This window comes from Equus quagga, chromosome 12, assembly GCF_021613505.1.
Source record: "Equus quagga isolate Etosha38 chromosome 12, UCLA_HA_Equagga_1.0, whole genome shotgun sequence".
Lineage (NCBI taxonomy): Eukaryota > Metazoa > Chordata > Mammalia > Perissodactyla > Equidae > Equus > Equus quagga.
The window spans coordinates 91,038,212-91,054,285 of NC_060278.1; the positions used below are offsets into that span (position 1 = coordinate 91,038,212).

The 16,074-nt window shown below is 49.9% G+C and overlaps 1 protein-coding gene across 3 annotated transcripts in view; it reads left to right on the plus strand.

Moving 5' to 3' along the window:
- Nucleotides 1-13,947, plus strand: part of PPP1R16B (protein phosphatase 1 regulatory subunit 16B) — a 98,809-nt gene extending 84,862 nt beyond the window's left edge. For 2 of the 3 annotated variants that reach the window (XM_046679671.1, XM_046679672.1), the window contains exons 7-11: nucleotides 2,273-2,398; nucleotides 2,946-3,021; nucleotides 3,725-3,854; nucleotides 3,947-4,115; nucleotides 9,178-13,947. In XM_046679671.1, the coding sequence (XP_046535627.1) occupies nucleotides 2,273-2,398; nucleotides 2,946-3,021; nucleotides 3,725-3,854; nucleotides 3,947-4,115; nucleotides 9,178-9,687 (1,011 nt within the window). In that variant the 3' untranslated portion in view covers nucleotides 9,688-13,947. The remainder of the gene's footprint in view (nucleotides 1-2,272; nucleotides 2,399-2,945; nucleotides 3,022-3,724; nucleotides 3,855-3,946; nucleotides 4,116-9,177) is intronic. The other variant, XM_046679673.1, reaches the window with a different exon arrangement.
- The last annotated feature ends 2,127 nt before the right edge of the window (nucleotides 13,948-16,074 follow it).

Sequence of the window (16,074 nt, forward strand, 5' to 3'; positions counted from 1 at the left end):
GGGAAGGGGGGGGGAGGGGGGCCCCGCCCCCCCCAAAAAAAAACGGGGGGGGGGGCTCCTGCCCCCCCCCCCCCCCCCCCCCCCCCCCCCCCCCACCGCTTGCTGATGGCTGGACCCTGCCCTAGGCTTGGGGTCCATGCCAGTCATGAGCCCTCAGAGGTCTCAGAATCCTGAGCTCCCCAGGTAGGGCTCAGAGGTACCAAGTTTTCCTGTAGTTCCTCAGGCCTGACCTCTTGGCTCAGGTGTGGTAACTGGGCTTCTCCCACCTGGTTCCTGAGCAACACCCTCTGCCTCATGCCTTTTTCTATTACCTGGGTCCCTCCTCAGATCACCTTCTCCTCCCAGCGCTCAAGGATGAAGTCAGGTAGTAGGATTGGATGCCGCAGTATGAAGTCAAGGCCAGGCTGAACCAGAGCATTGCCCACCCTGCCTGGGGCTCCTTTGGGTCTGTGGCTGGGCCCTCCAAACACACAGATCTTCTCCTCTTGGGCTCGGCTGGCCTCAGGGTGGCCACACCCACATGGGCCGGGCATGTACCAGGTCTCAGGTCTTCCCAGTAAAGTGGGGATACTAACAGAACCTTCCTCACTGGGTTGCTGGAGGGACCAAATGAGATTCTGCGTGGAGGTGCTTAGCACAGAGTCTGTAAACTCTCAGTAGATGTTAGTGATTAATATCATTATTACCATTAACAATAGCACTCTCCCAGTCATACCTTTTTATTCCCAGCCAAGTATTAGACCCCACAGTTTTGTAATGTCTGGCTGGCCAGCCAGGTGCACTCTCTACAAGTGGCAAGCATCAGACATTTATAAATCAAATAATTATACTAATTTTCATGTATACCTGTACGAGATCATACCCTGGGTTTATTCTGCAAATTAAAAAATAAGGGAAAACCTCCATTTGCTAGAACCTTACAGCAACCTTACCCCAGGAGGTGGCAGCGTCTGGCCATCTGGGCTGAGTTCTGAAGGGCCACTTCCTGGGGCCATGCCTTCTCTGTCCCACTGGCTGGGGCACTACTGCCCCAGATCTCAGTCCCCTGGAGCCCTCTGGTTTTCTCTGGTTTCCTCCCAGCTGGGCTTCTGCTGGCTTCCTTGGGCTCTCATCTCTATCTCCCACCTTAGCTTGGCAGTGGGTTTCTCTTTGCCTCATCTACTTCTTGCTCCTTCGTCTGGTCCCATGGTGCACCTTGTCATCATTTACTGCTCTCTGAGAATATTAACCACTTACTGATTGTTCCTCATGTGCTAAGTATTTTATATATTTTCTGGGAGATCGAGCAAGTGGGACAACTAATGTCTGCAAAGTGGCACCCATCAGTGGGGGTCTTGTATGGTGCCAGGTAGAAGAGTTGGGGGCTCAACATGAGGCTTTCCCTTATTGGATGTATTGGTTATCTATTAACTACCCCCAAACTTAGCATCTTAAAATAACAATAAATATTTGTTATCTCACAAAGTTTTTGTGGGTCAAGGAATTGGGAACAGTTTAACTGGGTGCTCTGGCTTAGGGTCTTTCATAAGGTTGCAGTCAAGATGTCAGCACAGGACTGTAGTCATCTGAAGACTTGACTGTGGCTGGAAGTTCCACTTTCAAGATGGCGCACTCACACGGCTGGCAAGTTAGTGCTGGCTGTTGGCAGGAGACTTCAGTTTCTCACCTCCTTAGAACCTCTCCTTCAGGCTGCTTAAGGGTCCTTACTACATGGTGGCTGCTTCCCCCTGGAGTGATTGATCCAAGAGACCATAAGGTAGAAGCAGCAATGCCCTTTATGGCCTCATCTCAGAAATGGCACACTACCGTTTCACAATAGCCTTTTTGTTAGAAAAGAGTCACTTGTTCTGGCCCACATTCAAGGGGAAAGGAATTAAGCTCCATCTTTTAAAGGGAAGCATGTTAAAGAACTTGTAGACGTATTTTAAAACCACCATATTGGACCTTTGAGACCCCTTCTATAGGGCTCGGTGCATAGTAGGGACTCAATAAATGCTGTTGTCTTAACCAGAGGGGCTCCAAGACCAACCACAGGGAGAAGAGCTCTCCTCCCTGCCTTACCTTCTAGGTTCATATTGCACACTTAATAATCCTCTGCGATGTGGCTGGTGTTTTTGCCTCATTCTGTTCCATTCTACTAGCCCCAAGAATGATCTGAGACTTGGGTTGGGGTCAGAGAGGGCTATCCCCCACTCCAAATGAGGGGGGCTACCCCCCTCCAAATGTAGGACCATCTCCAATAGGGGATGCTCACTTCTTTCCTCTCCTTCAGCTGCACATAGCTGGAGCCAATGGATACCTACGGGCAGCTGAGCTCCTCCTGGACCATGGAGTGCGCGTGGATGTGAAGGACTGGGATGGCTGGGAGCCCCTGCATGCAGCTGCCTTCTGGGGACAGGTAGTTGTCACCCATAGGGCTGTGAAGGAGGCCAGCACAGGGTCAACCTGCTGTTCTTTGGGCCAGTAGTTGATTCGAAAGAATGCGAGACCCACTTAAGCTGTTGACTACAGCTAGCATGGGGAATATGAAAAGGCCTAGGGAGTTTGCAAAAGTGTTTGACAAGTGGTGTCCTAACAAGATAATAATCAAATCTGCCAAATTAGAAAATTCCCAGTGTTTCTGCTTTGTGTAGTTGCTCAATTTGTTTCCCAGATATAAAACTCTGATTGCAGCTTTTGCAGTCCCTCCTTAGATACTTGACAGCTCTAGAGTTACAAGTGACTCCTTCTTCTGTCTCTTGACCTGGCCCAGTCATGCTGGAGGAGGTGTCAAGCCCATTGCATTTGCCAGGATTCCTGGCTCTAGGGTCCAGAGCCTTCCCTGGAAATCAACTTTGCCCCATAATTCTTTGGGTCACATCCTAGGAGGCCTTGGGCATTCTCTCCACGTCCTAGGCTTTCTGAGTCCTGAGCAGGGGGAACGTGGTTTTCTTCCTGTGTTTCAGATGCAGATGGCAGAGCTATTGGTGTCCCATGGAGCCAGTCTTAGTGCTAGGACATCCATGGATGAGATGCCAATAGGTAAGTCCAACACAGCACTTGGTACACACATAAGCACTCACCAACTTTTTGGTGGGTACAGGGATAAATTAATGAATATACAGGATAGATGGTGGATTGGTGTGTGGATGGGTGGATGGATGAATGAATAGATTAATGGATGATAGACTAAAAGACAGATGAATGGATGGACAAATGGATAGTTGGATACATGTGTGGATAAGTGGATGAAAATATGGATGTATGTGTGGAAATATGGATGGATGGATGAATAAGTGGATGAGTGGGTAGAGGATGAATCTATGGATGGATGGCTGGCTCAGTGAATAGGTTGATAGATGTATGAAGGGATTAGGTGGATTGAGTGGGTGGGGATATATGATTTCAGCATCTTTGCATAATTTCTTGTTGGGCTACATGGGGTACCTGCTTGTTTCTCTTCATACTTCTCGTATCAGTGGAGAGCTGATGACTCTTCTTGGAAACTATCAAAAGTGTATGAATCCTTTGGTCGTAGCTGGGAACCTTAGGAGTTGTGATTGTGCATGGAACCTGGGCTTCCTGTTTGTATTCTCCTCTAAGCATTGGGTTGTAGCCCAGGAAATAAGGCTGGCATTGTCTTCTCCCCTCCCTGCATGCCCCCAAAAGGTTCTGGGTGTTTTCAGTGGGTTGGGGTGGCAGCTCCCGTGCACTGCTGCCACAGTGGACTCCTCTGCCCCTTCAGACCTGTGTGAAGAGGAGGAGTTCAAGGTCCTGCTGCTGGAGCTAAAGCACAAGCATGACGTGATCATGAAGTCACAGCTGAGGCACAAGTCATCCTTGAGTCGGAGGACGTCCAGTGCAGGCAGCCGTGGGTGAGTCACAGGGAGGGCTGCCAGAGGTCCCATGCATGCTCCTGCCTGGGGTGCCCAGGCACAGCCCTCCAGCACCCCCTCTCTCCCCTCAGGAAGGTGGTGCGTCGAGCCAGCCTGTCGGACAGGACCAACCTGTACAGGAAGGAATATGAGGGCGAGGCCATACTGTGGCAGCAGCGGAGTGCATCTGAAGACCAGCGGACCTCGACATACAATGGGGACATCAGGGAGACCAGGACAGACCAGGAGAATAAGGACCCAGTGAGTGGCCTCACGCTCTGCCCCAGTGTCAGCCACTGCCTTGCAAGGAGGACAGGGCCCCAGCCTGGTCTTGCCTCAGAGGGAGGTTAGCTGGGCAGTGCCCTTAAACCAGCTGGATCCCATCTGATGGTGGTGGCTCCTGTAGCTAATGAGGCGAGCCTAGGGTGTGTTTGAGTCAGAGCCAAGAGCTTTGGCAGACAGTAGGGTCTCCTAATCCACAGAGAGCAAGTGGCTGCCATGTGCCTGCTTGTGCTCCAGCAGATCTAGACCTGGGCTTCCCAGGAGGGAGGCTCACTCCGGGAGCTAAGGGTACTCAGACTTTCTTGGGGAAAATATAACAATATGTTGAGAATTGTGTTTACCAGAACACATCTGGTTGGAAGAAAGCTTTTGAAAACCTGAGTAGGGTGCTGGTAGGACCTCTAAGAAGTCTGCTCCAGCAGGAGCCAGGGGTCTGGGCATTAAACTGCTTTCCTGAGGGGATGTTGCGTTAGTTTCCTAGGACTAATTACTGCAAGCTTGGTGGCTTAACATGTCAGAGATTTATTCTCTCATACTTCCAGAGGCCAGAGGTCTGAAAATCAAGGTGTCACCAGGGTTGCTTCCTTCTGGGGGCTGTGAAGGGGAGTCTGTTCCATGCCGCTCTTCCGGTTTCTGGTCGCCCAGGCCTTCCTTGGCTTTTGCTAGCATGAGTCCATTCTCTGCCTCTGACTTCCCATGGCCTTCTTCCTGGGTGTCTGTGTCTGTTTTCTCATCTTAGAAAGACAACAATCATTGGGTTAGGACCCACTCCAATCCAGTATGACCTCATCTTAATTTAACCAATTACACCTGCAGAGACCCTGCTTCCAAATAAGGTTACATTCAGAGATGTGGAGTGGACATGAATTTGGTGGGGGACACTATTTGACCCACTCAGGCATGGCTGCTGTCTTGCTGAGTGGGGCAAGCAAGTTTGGGGCCATTGCAGAATTGGTGGGGACAAGAAGGGAGAGGCTGACCATACCCGCCGTGGTCTGCCTTTTTGGTTCTTCCATCACTCAATGAGCAGCTGGAAACGTTTCTAGAGAGCATTGCTTTGGAGGGATGCAAAGGGATTATCTGCCCAGCGTGCCCGCATGGCTCAGTGGGACCCTGCTTCCCCATGTGAACAGGGAGGTCACAAGTGGGCTTGTCTCACCAGCAGGAGTGACAGTGGCTTCGGAAGGGAATCCCCTTGAAAGACGCTGTCTGGGATGGAGCGGGCACACTGAAGACTTTGTCCCGCCTAGTCCCTAAGCTTGGGGCTTGGGGAGAAAAGAGTTATAGAGTGAAATCAAACCACATTTCAGATGCCTCTCAGCTATGCTTTATTTATTTTTTTCTTTGTGGTTGAGGTGTAACTTATGTACAGTAAAGTACACAAATCTGAAATGAACTTTTCAATGAACTTTTACAAATAGAGTCAGTCCCGTTCATCTGAGCCGTCCTGGTGGGGTTGCTGTGTAGCTTGCGTTTTAAGTTTGTATTTCCCTGATGGTGGATGATGTTGAACACCTTTTCATGTGCTTATTGGCCATTTGGTTTTCTCTTTTGTGCACCATCTATTCTTTTGCCTTTTTTTGTTGTTGTTGTTTGGTTGTTTCTCTTTTCCTTAACCAATTTGTGGGAGAGACTGAGATTCTTAAAGAAATCTTCATGGAAGCAGCTCCTCCCCCTCCATGCCTGCTTTGTCCCTGTGTTTGTTCAGCTCTCACAGGCCCCAGGATGCTCCCAGAAGTGCTGCTTGATCTGGAGTCTCATAAATCATTAACCCTATAGGGAATGGGGTAGGGGGATGGGGCTGCCAGAAACTACCCTGAGTCAGGCCTGAGTTTGTTGTTGTTACTTTCTGGAGCTTTCTTACCAAGGCTGCAGTGTGTAGGGAGTTAGGTGAAGGCAAACAGATGGGCAGCTTTGCCTCTGGGGCTGGGGCTTCAGGCCTGGGGAGGAGAAGGGACGGTACAGAGATGGCATAGCCCGAAGCAGGCTGTCCTCACCCCAGGTACCCAGAAGTCCAGTTCCAGGGCAACTGTCAGGGTCCAGGGCCCCTGTCCCAGCCCCGGGGGAAACAATGAGATCACAGGACACAGCTACAAAGCTCCAAGTTCCTTCCTGTTTCTTCCCTGTTGCTTTCAAGGCTTTAGGTGCTGGCAAGGATGTGATGGTCTCTAAGGTAGGGAGAGATTCTCCAGGTGTGGTCCCTGGTCTAGCAGCATCAGCATCACCTGGGAATTTAGAAATGCAGAGTCTCAGGCTCTGTCCCAGATGTACTGGATCATGAACTCTGGGGCCAGGGCCCTCCAGGGGGTTCTGGTGTACGTTGGAATTTGAGAACCACTTATCTAAGGGAATATTTGCTCAGCTTGATGCTCAAGTCACATTTCTGCCAAGATTCTGCCCTGTTGGCCCCTGGGGCTGGCTCTGGTACATGCTTTCGTCAGAGCTGACTCCAGGGTACTAGGCACAGCAGTGACGAGATAGCCCCATCTCTTCAAATAGCGCTTCACGATCTAAACTGTGCAAGAAAATTACCTGGGGAGGTGTTTTCATTTTTGTGTTTTTTTAAAATCCTGTTGTCCAGGCTGCAACCAGACTGATTAAATCAGAATCTCTGGGCTTGGGACCTAGGCATTGTATTTATGTATTTTTTTAAATTAATAGACTTGATTTTTTTTTTTTCCTTTTTCTCCCCAAAGACCCCTGGTACATAGTTGTATATTCTTCATTGGGGGTCCTTCTAGTTGTGGCATGTGGGACGCTGCCTCAGCGTGGCTTGATGAGTAGTGCCATGTCCACGCCCAGGATTCGAACCAACGAAACACTGGGCAGCCTGCAGCGGAGCGTGTGAATTTAACCACTCGGCCACAGGGCCAGCACCTAGACTTGATTTTTTTGAGCAGTTTCATGTTTACAGAAAAATGAGTGGAAAGTACAGACAGTTCATATATATATATATATATACCCCACCCCCGATTGTGTCCCCCAGTTTCCACTATTATTAACATCTTGCATTAGTGTTGTACATATATTATCATTGATGAGCCAATATTGATACCTTATTATTAACTGAAGTCCATTAGGGTTCTGTGTTGTACATTCTCTGGCTTTTGAGAAATGTATAATGTCATGTAGCCATGGTTAAAGTGTCATACCGAATACTTTCACTGCCCCCGAAATCCCCAGTGCTCCACATATTCATCCCTCCCCCACCCTCTGGCAGCCACCGATCTTGTTACTGTCTCCACAGTTTTGCCTTTTCCAGATTGTCATAGAGTTGGACATACACAGTATGTAGCCTTGTCAGATTGGCGTTGTATATGTTTTGAACCCTCAGATGATTCCAGTGTGCATCCAAGGTTGAGAATCAGTGTCTTAGGTCCCTGCTACTCAGGCATGGGCAGAAACTTGTTAGAAATGCTGAAATTCAGGTCCCGACCCCGATCTAGTGAGTCAGAATACACATTTTAACCAGAGCCCCAGGAGACTCATGTGCACATGAAAGTTTGAGAAGCACTGACTTAGACCATCAAGGATCTGTTCTTCCCTCCCACCCCCAACCATGTGGCCTCAGTCTGCCTGTATAGTTCAGAAGGAGCCATTAAAGAAAAAGAAGAAACAAACAAATGGAAGCTTGCTATGGCAAGTGCCCCCCACCTTACCGTATTTTAACCTAATTTTGTATTTCTTGGAGCTCTTTCCCAGAAATAGAGATTCTTGGAATCACGAGTCAGCACATAAAGATTGTCTTCATTCTTCTTACCAGCTGCAGAACATTCCAGAACAAGTACTTGCCATAATTTCCCCACCTGCCTAACGATGACTTTCAGGCTTTGCTCCCCTTAGGGAGCATATCCCCTGAGCTTGCTGGGGCAAGGTGTACATTCTTTCTTAAAAAAAAATTTTTTTCTGATGATGTGATACTGTCCTCCGAAGAGGTTGTGGCAGTTTATGCCTACCCATTTCTCCACACCCTTACCAACAGTGAGTAATCACACACTTTTAAAATATTGGTCATGCTACTTGGTTGTTTTAGTTTTTATAACATTAATATTAGGGAGGTTGAATATTTTTCCTACGTTTATATGTGGTATATATATCTATATATATTTTTCTGTGAGCTGCATATTAATGTGTTTTGCCTTTTTTTTCTGTTGGGTGGTTGGGCTTTTTTAAATGGACTCTTAAGAACTCTTTATATATTTAGGAAATTGGTCCCTTTTCTGTCATATATGTTGCAAATATTTTTCCAGTCTCTTCATGCATCTTTTGACTTTGTTTATGGTGATTTTTGCTATGCTTTACATTTTTGTTATTGTCGGACGTATCTACCTTTTAGTTTATAGTTTCTAGGTAGCAGCTACTTTTAAGGGTCTTGTTATCCAGGGATTATGGGTATAAAGGATCTCTGGGTAAGACTCTCTGCCATTTGGAGTGGACATATGCTGGGAATACAGAGGAAGGATTACAAGTGACCAAAAACCCAACTAAAATTGGCTTTCACAAAAAAGGAATTTATTGGTTCATGTAACTAAAAAGTCTGGGACCAGCTGGATCCAGGGGCTCAAAGCACATCATCGGGACGCTCCCTCTGTCTTTCAGTCTTCCTTCAAGCCGCCTTCACCGTAAAGCAGACCCTTTGACATGGTGTCTCCCTGGTCCCCAGCTTACTTCATTCTTACTACCCACGGTTCCTGCAGAGACAGAACTTCTCTTTCCCAATCATTGTAGCAAAAGTTCCAGGGTTGACTTTCATTGAACCAATTTCGGTCAAGAACCCATCCCTAAACCAATTCCTATAGCGAGGATGTTGACCAGCCAGGCCTGGGGTCATGGTCCAGCCCTTGGAGCAAGATGGGAGTTGGTCAGCTCTACCAAAACACATAGATTGGTGATTTCCCCAAAGGAAAATGGAGGTCCTATTACCCAGGTAGGGAAAACAGATGAGGACAGGTCCAAACAATAATGCCCTCAGCAGAGGTACAAGTGGGGAGTGGGTTCAGATCCTCCAGCCAGCTGGTAATGTTGTCCTTCTCACTCTTAGAATCCCAGGTTGGAGAAGCCCGTACTGCTCTCTGAGTTTTCTACCAAGATCCCACGAAGTGAAATGGACATGCCTGTTGAGAATGGCCTCCGGGCTCCGGTCAGCACCTACCAGTATGCACTGTCCAACGGAGACGTCTGGAAAGTGCATGAGGTGCCCGATTACAACATGGCCTATGGCAGCCCTGGCGTGGCCGATGCCCCCCCGCCCTGGAGTGGCTACAAGGAACAGAGCCCCCAGACGCTTCTGGAGCTGAAGCGGCAGCGGGCTGCAGCCAAGCTGCTTAGCCACCCCTTCCTGAGTACCCACCTGGGCAGCAGCATGGCCAGGGTGGGCGAGAGCAGCAATGAAGGCAAGGCCCCCTTGATCGGAGGCAGAACTTCACCGTACAGCAGCAATGGGACCTCGGTGTATTACACGGTCACCAGCGGAGATCCCCCGCTCTTGAAGTTCAAGGCCCCCATAGAAGAGATGGAGGAGAAGGTCCATGGCTGCTGCCGCATCTCCTAGTCTCTGTGTGACAAGGAGAGAAATGCTTTGGGGAGGGGTCCCTGGAATCCAGTCCAGCCCAGCAGCTCTGGCTGGGGAGGCATCAGAGGGCAGCTGGGGGGCAGGTGGGCTCGGCTTTCCAGAGGAACCCCGACCCCACCTCTCACCCAGCTGCTCATAGCATCACCACTTCTCACGGTTCTGCTTCCTGCTGCATTGTCTGCCATCAGAAACAAGGCCCATCGTGGCTTCCTGACCCACCCTGCTGTCAGATTTTGGGAGGGCGGGCTGCATTTCCAGTTCTGTCATTGGTAAAGGCTTCTCTGGACCAGTACTTGCTTGTCACATGTCAACACACACTCACACACATGCTCAATCAACATGTGTAGGAATGACACAGCTGGGCTCATGGGAAGCAGGTGGGACTGAGAATTTGTGGGCTATGCCCAAGAGGATTGAAGTTACGTTTCAGAGTTTCATCACCACTGCCAACATGGCTTTAGCAAGGGAGGGGCCTGCTCAGCTGAGACCTGCCCAGAGTCATACCAGGGTCTGGGCCACCATCCACATCTGGCAGGAGCAGGGTGTCCTCTCTGTGTTCACAGGGAGCCATGCATCCATGGGGTCGATGAGATGGATACAGGCCTGCTCCCCACAGCCTTGCCCAGGTGAGGGGCCAGCTGTGTGACTACCCAGGGGCTGAGGTCGAAGACCAGGCTATTCCATTCCAAATCACATTTTGCTCTTGGGTGAAAATATCAACAAGTGGAGGGGGAGGGGGAGCAAAGTTAGTGTTTCCCAAAGTGCATTTGGTAAAAGAATTATTTTAGGCTGTAAAACTAGGCAAGAGGTAACTGAATTTGCTTTCTTTCATGGATAGCATCACAAGTGCTAGGTTTTACCAACGGGGGTTGGAAAAGTGAAGCTAAATGAGGTGCTTCAGTTGAAGGGCTTTTCTGAGGTGAGGGATGAGTTCGTGTTGTTAATTTCTACAAACATCTCTGTTAACCGCGACAGAGCGCAGCATCCTGGCTGATCTTTGTAAATATTCAGATGGCTTCAGGTTTTGCTCCAGCCAAACTCAGCCAGCCCCCTCAGACTGAGCCATCAGAATGAGCAGTGAGGGGCTGCTGGGGCCCACACCCCTCCCAGAGTGAATGCTCAGGACCCCGGCCCGGCTTGCCTTTTCTAGAGTGCTCAGTGCCACAAGTTTTCCAGTTGGCCCTTGTGAGTTTCCGCCTGGCCCAGGGGCTCCCAGCCTGCTCCCGGAGTGGTGACGTCACAAGGCTGCAAACCCAAGGTGCCCGTGGCCAACTCTCTGTGCTGCATTCAGGAGAGTGAATCCATGCAGTGGTGGGGCTGGAGTTGGGTCTCACTCCAGCTCTACAGTTTCATAGCCCCTGTCTCCCTGATGCTGGAGAGGGAGGACCATGAGGGGCAGGCTGCTTGTCCCCTCTCCACTGCATTCTCTCATGAGCCCCTTTGAAATTGTTGCCCATGAGTTGGGTGCTGTCCAAAGGCTCATCCAAAACCTGTTGGTGTAATTCACAAGCTGCAGGTTTGTTCCCTGCCCTGTGCGCCTTTCACTGGTCCTAAAACTACCTCCTTAGAGCTCTGAAGGGGCCCCTTAGGTCCAGATTCTGGGATTTGGGAGACAAATCTGGGTTCCCTTTAACCCTCTTCTTTCTGAGCCTTTGAGAAATTCTCTCCGAGGGGCACTTGGGCCAGGGGGCTGGGGCTGGAGGAGCCTCCTTGTGCCGCCACCCTAGTAATGGGGCTGCTGTTTGTCAGTCCCAGTCCCCCACTGTGGCCCCCATGGCTCCCCTAGCCCAGAGGGGGAGCTGGATCCCAAGGGACCTGGCTGATGCTTTACCAGGGGCAGGGCAGTTGGGCTGGAGAGCAGGGACTCAGGGGAGTCATTGCGCCCCTGGTGGCTCCTGGATGCAGGGAGAGTCACAGCACCAGGCCACTCCCACCCCAACGCCCGAACAGTCTAGGGTGGAGGGGCAGGTCAGGAGACTGCAGGCAGGTGGGCGTCATGCCTCCCACATCCCTGGGGTCTGGGGGCAGCCTCTGCATCATCTCAGCCTATGGCCGGAGCAGGACAGGGATGAAACAAAACATATGTACCTTTGGCTTTAAAACAGTGTTCAGATCAGACTGACACTGCAATTCTTCTTAAGCCAACTTAAGTAGCAAGCTGGGGAGTGCCGAGGGAAGCCACACACTCCTAGGAGAGAGCTGTGCAGGTTTTCAGATCTGTTTGCTCAGGGGCCAGAGACTGAAGGCACTTATTGCCCACTCTGAGCCCTCTGGATTCCCTGCTTCCCCCTTGCTTCCTGCCTCCTGGGCCATTCCTCTCCCACCCAGAGGACTGGGAATCCCGCCTGATTCCCTGGCAGGAGCCAACTGCAGACTCTTGGGCATTAGCTCGTGTTTTCAGTCGGGGATAAACCATTCCCTGTTAGAGCTTCAAGTACCTGGGGAAGTTTCCCTGTGGGTCTCTTGGGTGATGAGGGACAAGTTGGGGCCAGGGTCATTCATTTATTCACTCATGCAGTTTGTGGAGCAGTTGCAACACACCAAGCACTATGTTAGGTTTGGGGATAAAGGACGAACAAGACAGAGTGAGGAGACCGCTCTTTACAGTTTTCATCTCTTGAGGACCAGGAGTATCAGCAGCCCCATTCAATTCACCTGAGACAGTGACTGCATCCTGGTTCACATCCCTTTGCTTTTCAGCTCCTAAAATCCATAGAGTATGAATCCTTCTAGCTGGGAAACCACTGTCATGGCCACCCCTGGATAATGTTTGCCACTAAATGCACCTGTCGGATCTTGGGTTCCAGGCAGACAGCATCCCAAGTCCATCTGGGGCTTTTAGGGATAGCCGCCTCAGGCCAGTATCTTTGGGACACTGTATAAAAGCAGTTTGAGGTCAGCATCTAGAAGAACAAGAAATCTGGAATTTGCTGCCAAATGCATCTCAGCTTCTTAAACTCATTGTCTCTGGCTCATTTTTGCTCATTTATTACGGAGTCCTTCTGCCCCACCCATGGATAATGGGAGGAAAAGGAGCTTCTCCTTTAACATTGAAGCCTTTCCTCATGAGTCCGCCTCTCTTCCTGGCAGGTGTGGATCAAGGAGCCGGGAGAAAGCTGGCAAGGTCGACCAGCTGCCCAGCTCCCACATAGACCCAGGTCTGGGGGCAGTTCCTGACAGATTAAAGGAGGCTACCTCCAAAGCATGTGCCACATGGCTCACCATGAGCCCTGCCCTTGTTCCCACCCTATGCCCCAAACAATTGAAAATTGGTGTCTATCACTAGATAGTGAGTTTCCAGCCAGTAGCTCAGGGAAGGTGAATGAACCTCAGACCTGTACCTAATGTAATGAAGACTTCAGGATGTAATTCTCCATCAAATATGCGGCATTGATGAAACTGTTCTGCACTGTTTGATCAATTTCAATGGGCTTAGAAAAGTTAACAAGGGTGTGTCCCCTGTCCTACCCCACCCCAGTTTGCTGGCTTTGTAATAACATGAGACCATTTGGTTATTGGTGTCAGATACCTTTTGATCTTGAGCTCTCTCTCCCACTTGCTTTCCCAGAGCAGGATACTGGGGCACTTTCCAGAAGGGTGCTCCTTACAAGATGCCCAGAAGGACTGTATTTAACTCTTGCTATTGTAGCCTGGGGACAGCTACCCCTCCCCCAGGGCATATAAGAGCAATGGGTCATGTGGTCAGTGGTTGACTCCACAGAAGTGACCTCCTTTGCCAGGAGCTGTAGCCCTCTCCTTGACAGGAGTCTCTTGTTGGCCAGAGGGCCTGCTTCCCATGGGCATTGCAAGTGCCACAGTGCGGGGTCTGGCTCTGCGCACCCAGGAAAAGTCTGCAGACCCCCAGCCCTCCGCAATAATTCACCAGACCAGAAGCCACTGATGTACAGAGAACACTTAAGAAAAATGTATTTTATGTGAAAACAAAGTTACAACTCTGTATACTGTATCAGCAGCTTTGTGTAAAAATGGCAATCAAGAGAGTCTAATATATTTAAAACTTTTTTAAAAAAAAAATCCTCGCGGATCTTTGATATTGTATTGAAGTAACTTCCAGGTAGCTCCTCACCACGCGGCAGTGGTGGACCTTGTGTCTGAGACCATGGCTCAACCACATCCCAAAGGGGCATGCCCCTGGAGTTGCTTCCAGCTGCCAAGGCCTGTGACAGAATTCGCTGTTAAGAGTTTTTAATTAAGATTATTAAATTTCTTTTAATAACACCTGTTAGTGCGGCTGTGGTCATTGCTGTGAGCTCACTTGAATGATGCTGATTTGAATTAACAAAAAGGTGATGGTGGGGATAGGGGTGGAGAAGGGCTCCTGGTCCCTACCTCTACCATAGAGAGCTCTCCCAGGAGATCCCAGGAGCAGAGGGAGCTCTGAGAGCTCAGACATGGAGCAGATGTCTTTCTAGACTGGGAGATGGTGATACCTGATGAATTCAAGAAAAGATGAGTGGTTGGGAATGACCTTCACTCTGTTAAATGTTCCCTTTGGAATTAACATGGAGCCCTATAACAGCTCATATGTATGTATATATTTTCACACTTTCAAAGGTTTGTCTGATGACATATTTACATGTAACAGGGCTGCCCCTCTTTTCTGTTCTGTTCTTGGAGTGCACCAACTTGTCCCATCCTCTTCCCCCCACCCCACCCCAGTCCTTCTCATATAGCTTACAGTGGGGAAGTAAAATACTATATACTGCTTCACATTACTGTGACAATAGAGCAGGTGAGACCCTGGTTATTCTCACTTTTTATCTCGGGCAGACAAGCTATGTGGTTGCACAGCCCCAGACCGTGATAGTCCTTGTCTTTGTCATATGCAGAAGTCTGTTGGTGTCTTGGAAGAAGATGAAAAGGGTCCACTCTTGGACTCATGGATGCTGGATGCCAGAGCAGGGACACACGGAAAGGCCCACACTTGGGCTTGAAAAAGTTCACAAACAGGCTGGGATGGGGAGAGGATGGGAAAAACAGAACTATCTTTGCAGCAGCAGGCATTCGTCCATTTTAAACATGTATTGGTTTCTAAATAATAACGGTAACCTCTCACGTTATGAAGCACTTTACAGTTGTACATATGCTTTCGCATTTACACAAAGAAAATGAAGCCTGAAAAGAGACTATTGGATTTAGCACTGTGGAACTCATGATGACCTTGACAAGAGGTTTTGGCAGAGCAGAGGAGGCATAGGATTGATTGGACAGGGTTCAAGGGAGAATGGGAGGAAAACTGGAGACAGCAAGTATAAACAACTTGTTTGAGGTTTTATGCTATCAAACTGAGCAGAGAAGTGGGCGGAAGCTCTAGAGGAATGTAGGGGCAAGAAAGGGTGGTTTTAAGATGAAAAATATTTTCAGCATGTTTGTATGAACCAGTAAAGAAGGGAAATTGAAGATCCAGGAGAGAGGAGAGAATTGCTAGAGAGATATGGGTTAGTAGTAGAGGGGCTGGCAGCGAGGGCCAAATGGAAGGGACAGTTCATCCATAGTAGCAGAAGGCCCAGGACGTGGGCAGAGATGCAGATGGGCAGGTAGATGTGGTGGGAGCATGTGGACGTTCTTGCCTGACTGCTCCTATTTTCCCGAAGCAAGGAGAGAGGAAGAGGTAGAGTGAACGAGGGAAAGGTAGGCTAGCAGGCAACCCTAAGGGCCCACTTGAGAGGATGAATTTAAAGCACAACCACTCAGCAGGGTTGCGTTTTCTTTTGCCCAGCCCTGTGTGGCTGCCCGGGTGCAGGTGGAAAATAGGGGGAGAGTGCGGTTTAACCAGAATTAGGGTTTTGCCAGGCAAAAAAAGATGAAGTGAGACAAGAGAAAGCTACCTGAAGCTGTAATCAAAGGAGTGGCTATTAGGATGGACCAGTATTTTTGAACGAACGAACGAATGAATGATTAAATGCAGGGGATAAAGGCGACATGGCTGGCCAAACCCAAGCCCTGGGAGCCCCCGAGCAGCGCGGACAGTGTGCCCGGGAGTAGGAGGCAGCCTCTCTTGGCGGAGCCTGAATCTGAACGCGCGGGGCCTTTTAGGGCGGGCCGGCAGGGGGCGCGCTAGGATGGCGGGGCCGGGCTATCGGGCCTTTGTGCGGGCTCCGCTGCCTGCGCCAACGCCCCGGGCAACACGGACACTCAGGCCCGGCAGGCTCTCTCTAGCACACCGAGAAGAGCTCGTTTCCCCGCAAAGTCGGAGCAAGAACAGCTACGTCGGAGGCAGCACAGTCACCAAATTTAAATCCCGCGAAGCAATCCCGGAGCGCGGGCGTGGCTCGGCCGCCGCCAGCAGCCAATGAGGAGGCGCGGGGCGGGGCAAGGCCGAGAGCCAGCCAATAGCACGTCAAG